The following is a 3201-nucleotide window of genomic DNA, read 5'->3' as shown; positions in this document are numbered from 1 at the left end:
GGTAAGTACTATATTTGAAAGTATATACTCAGCATATGCTTAGCATATCCTATTAAATATAGTAACTAGCCTCTATAACTATAGTAGACTTAGACCTAAGTCTTCTAACTAAGTCCTCTATATTTATAGAAGGTAGACACTATATCCATTAGTATATACTTAGCATATGCTCAGCATATGCTCAAGCTCTCGCACTTCTCACACTCTAAGCTAAGCCTAAATAAGCCTGATAACCCTAACCCTAGCTACTTTACCCCCCCCGAACTTTTCGGCCCCACAACGGATACCCCCCCCCGAAGCTGGAATACCCCCCTACCAACTGTTCTCCCACACTTTGACACTACGCACTTTAACAAGAATACCCCCCTACGAACTATTCTCCTGTTAAGTTAGACATTATTAAGCGGCAATTTAGTTTGCTTCGGGCCGAGGTGGACCTTTGGCCTGTTGATCCACCGCTGAACGCCACCACGCCGGGCGTCGCTACCTGACCTCCCCTGGTTAAATGATTGACTTGCACTAATGGCTAGGCGCACTCTCGGACTTTTAAACCAATCCGAACCCACTTCAACGGCGAACGATGATTATACCCCTCTTTAGGGAAAGGCAGCACTAAACGAGTATTTAGTCATCACCTGGTCCGGCCATTAATGCTGTCATGAACACAAATTTCTTCTTCGTACCAGGTTCGTCTTATGCCTGATTTATACCCGTCCGCAAACGCTACTATGGAGGCAGCAAACCTTACTAACTATGTGCCCGACACTCGGGATGAAATCTCTCTCCTTGGTAGAATGGACTTTTGGACGACGCTAGGCGTCGGCGTTGGCGTTCTCCTCCTCAGCATCGTCACTACTGTATTAACCCAACTGCGCAGGCCCTCTCGGAAGCTGCCCCTGGTCAACAAAGCGCCGCCGTTGGACTTCTTCGGCAGTACACCGGCTCAGAAATTCACCTTCAACGCCCGGAGGCTCTTTGAGGAGGGGAGGAAGAAGTTTCCCACCCAGCCGTACCGGATGATGACAGACGTAGGCGAGATCATCATCCTCCCCAACGAGTTTGCCCACGACATCCGTAACGAACGGGCGCTCAACATGCCTCAGGCACTCGCACTCAACTTCCAGTCCCAACTGTCAGGCTTTGAGGGAATCGCCATAGCAACTAGGCCTGACGAGCTCTTCCAGCGCGTCATCTCGAAGCATGTTACAAAGCTACTAAGTAGGTTATATCCCGCATGCCGTTATAGTTTAGTGTACCCCTATACCCTCATCCGAAGACCTAGCGCATAAAGAAGAGTGTAGTAACTACTTTGATATATTTATTAAGTCTTTCTTTTGTGATTTATAGACTCAGTAACCCAGCCTCTGTCCGCTGAGGCAGCGTTCGCTTGCGACCGGATTTTTGGTTCATCAACTGGTAAGTACTTAAACTAAATACCTCCCTCTCTACACCTAAAGGCGTTTCTAGGCTAAATTACCATATACTACATAGAATGGCAAGAGCATAAAATCTATGATAGTGCCCTTGACCTCATAGCCCGTATGTCCTCTCGCGTCTTCCTCGGGGGGAACCTGTGCCGCAATGAAGAGTGGCTTAGTATCACAAAGACACACGTTCTCAATGCATTTTCCACTGGCCAGATGCTGCGTAAGTACCCTTATTGCGCCCGCTTTGTGGTGCAGTGGTTCCACCCAAGGTGCAGGGCTTTGCGCAAGCAGGTGTCTAGGACAAAAAGCATTGTTGAGCCCGAAATCCAGCGGCGAAGGAGACTACGCGAACAAGCCCGGCAAGAGGGGAAGCCAGAGCCGAGATTTCCTGACGCCATTGACTGGTTTGAGGAAGAGAGTAAGGGCCAGGAGTATTGTGTGGCTGGCGCGCAGCTAGGTCTATCCCTTGTGGCAATCCACACCAGTACGGACCTGCTTGTTGAGACTATGTTGTACCTTGCTAAAGACCCAAGCCTTATCAATGCTCTGCGGAAGGAGATTATTGAAGTCTTGAGTGCTGATGGCTGGAAGAAGACGGCGCTGTTCAATATGAAGCTCATGGACAGCGTCCTAAAGGAAGCTCAACGGCTCAAGCCTACTACTATTGGTAAGTAGCTCCCCCTCCTCTTCCCTTTAGAAGTGTTTACACCTTCCCCTATTAAGAAGAAAGGCTATACTAAACAACACCTAGCTATTATGAACCGTGTGGCTACCCGCCCTGTGACCCTCCCCAACGGTCTCCAGCTCCAGAAGGGGGAGACCACTACGTGCGACATCGGGATGATGTACGACCCAGCCATCTACCCGGACCCAAAGACTTTTGACCCGTACCGCTTCCTTAGAATGCGCGAAGACGCCGCCGCCGGGGGGGTCAACAACCCTGCCGCCAACCTCGTCACCACTTCGCCTACGCATCTGGGCTTCGGCCACGGCTACTACGCGTGCCCAGGCCGCTTCTTCGCCAGCAATGAGCTCAAGGTCGCGCTAGTGCATCTGCTGATGAAGTACGACTGGAAGCTTACGCCAGGGTACAAGCGCCGCTGGGTCGAGGTGGCCTTGGCGTGGGGTACGGACGACTCGGCCAGGCTGCTGATGAAGACGAGGGAGGCGCCCGAGATCGATGTTGACTTTATACAATGATGGGTGTTTGCTGAAGTTTGAGTCAAAAAGATCATGTGTGCGGCATTCATCTATTTTTGTTTGCTTTATTTGATGAAGGAGGGGGAGGCAGAAGAGAAAAGGGCAAAGTGGTAAAAGAATTTATTGGCTAGCAACTTAGCTCAAGTATGATGTATGTATACGCTACAAACGTTCTGTTAGGAACAGGTGATTTTTCTATCTGTGAACAAGGCAACATATCTTATCTGTGTTTGACCTACGCTATTGTTCTTCTTTGTCTAGGGGAGTTACTTGTTCGTTTTGTGTCTTTATTCATAGAAATGCTGTGGGGAGAATATGAATAATAGTAAGAACAAGATTGTACAAAATAGTAATAAATTGATTAAAGTACACCTGCTTCTGGAGAGGTTATTGTTTAGGTACAGTGTTATGTTACAGCCTAACAAGGACAGAGTCAAAACATACTAGACAAGGCGTATAGGCCGCAGATAGTGTAACATTTGAGAAAAGGTAAACCTGATTGTTAACCTTATAAACAAGTCTGGCCTTAGCAGTCTACTACTACAAAGTACAAAGACATAGTAACTCAAATACC

At 48.3% G+C, this 3201-nt stretch overlaps 1 protein-coding gene across 1 annotated transcript; it reads left to right on the top strand.

Annotated features, from left to right (window-relative positions):
* Nucleotides 1-325: 325 nt before the first annotated feature.
* LY79DRAFT_574322 (cytochrome P450) lies at nucleotides 326-2939 on the top strand. The gene is made up of 4 exons (XM_060559575.1): nucleotides 326-1218; nucleotides 1348-1416; nucleotides 1492-2094; nucleotides 2179-2939. The coding sequence occupies exons 1-4, from the start codon at nucleotides 696-698 to the stop codon at nucleotides 2625-2627; spliced, it is 1644 nt and encodes a 547-aa protein (XP_060406616.1). The 5' UTR covers nucleotides 326-695; the 3' UTR covers nucleotides 2628-2939.
* The last annotated feature ends 262 nt before the right edge of the window (nucleotides 2940-3201 follow it).

The sequence above is a fragment of the Colletotrichum navitas genome, assembly GCF_030913465.1.
Source record: "Colletotrichum navitas strain CBS 125086 chromosome Unknown LY79scaffold_386, whole genome shotgun sequence".
NCBI classification, from domain to species: Eukaryota; Fungi; Ascomycota; class Sordariomycetes; order Glomerellales; family Glomerellaceae; genus Colletotrichum; species Colletotrichum navitas.
The sequence above is the reverse complement of the archived record's forward strand: the minus strand, read 5'-3'. Positions and strand labels throughout refer to the sequence as shown.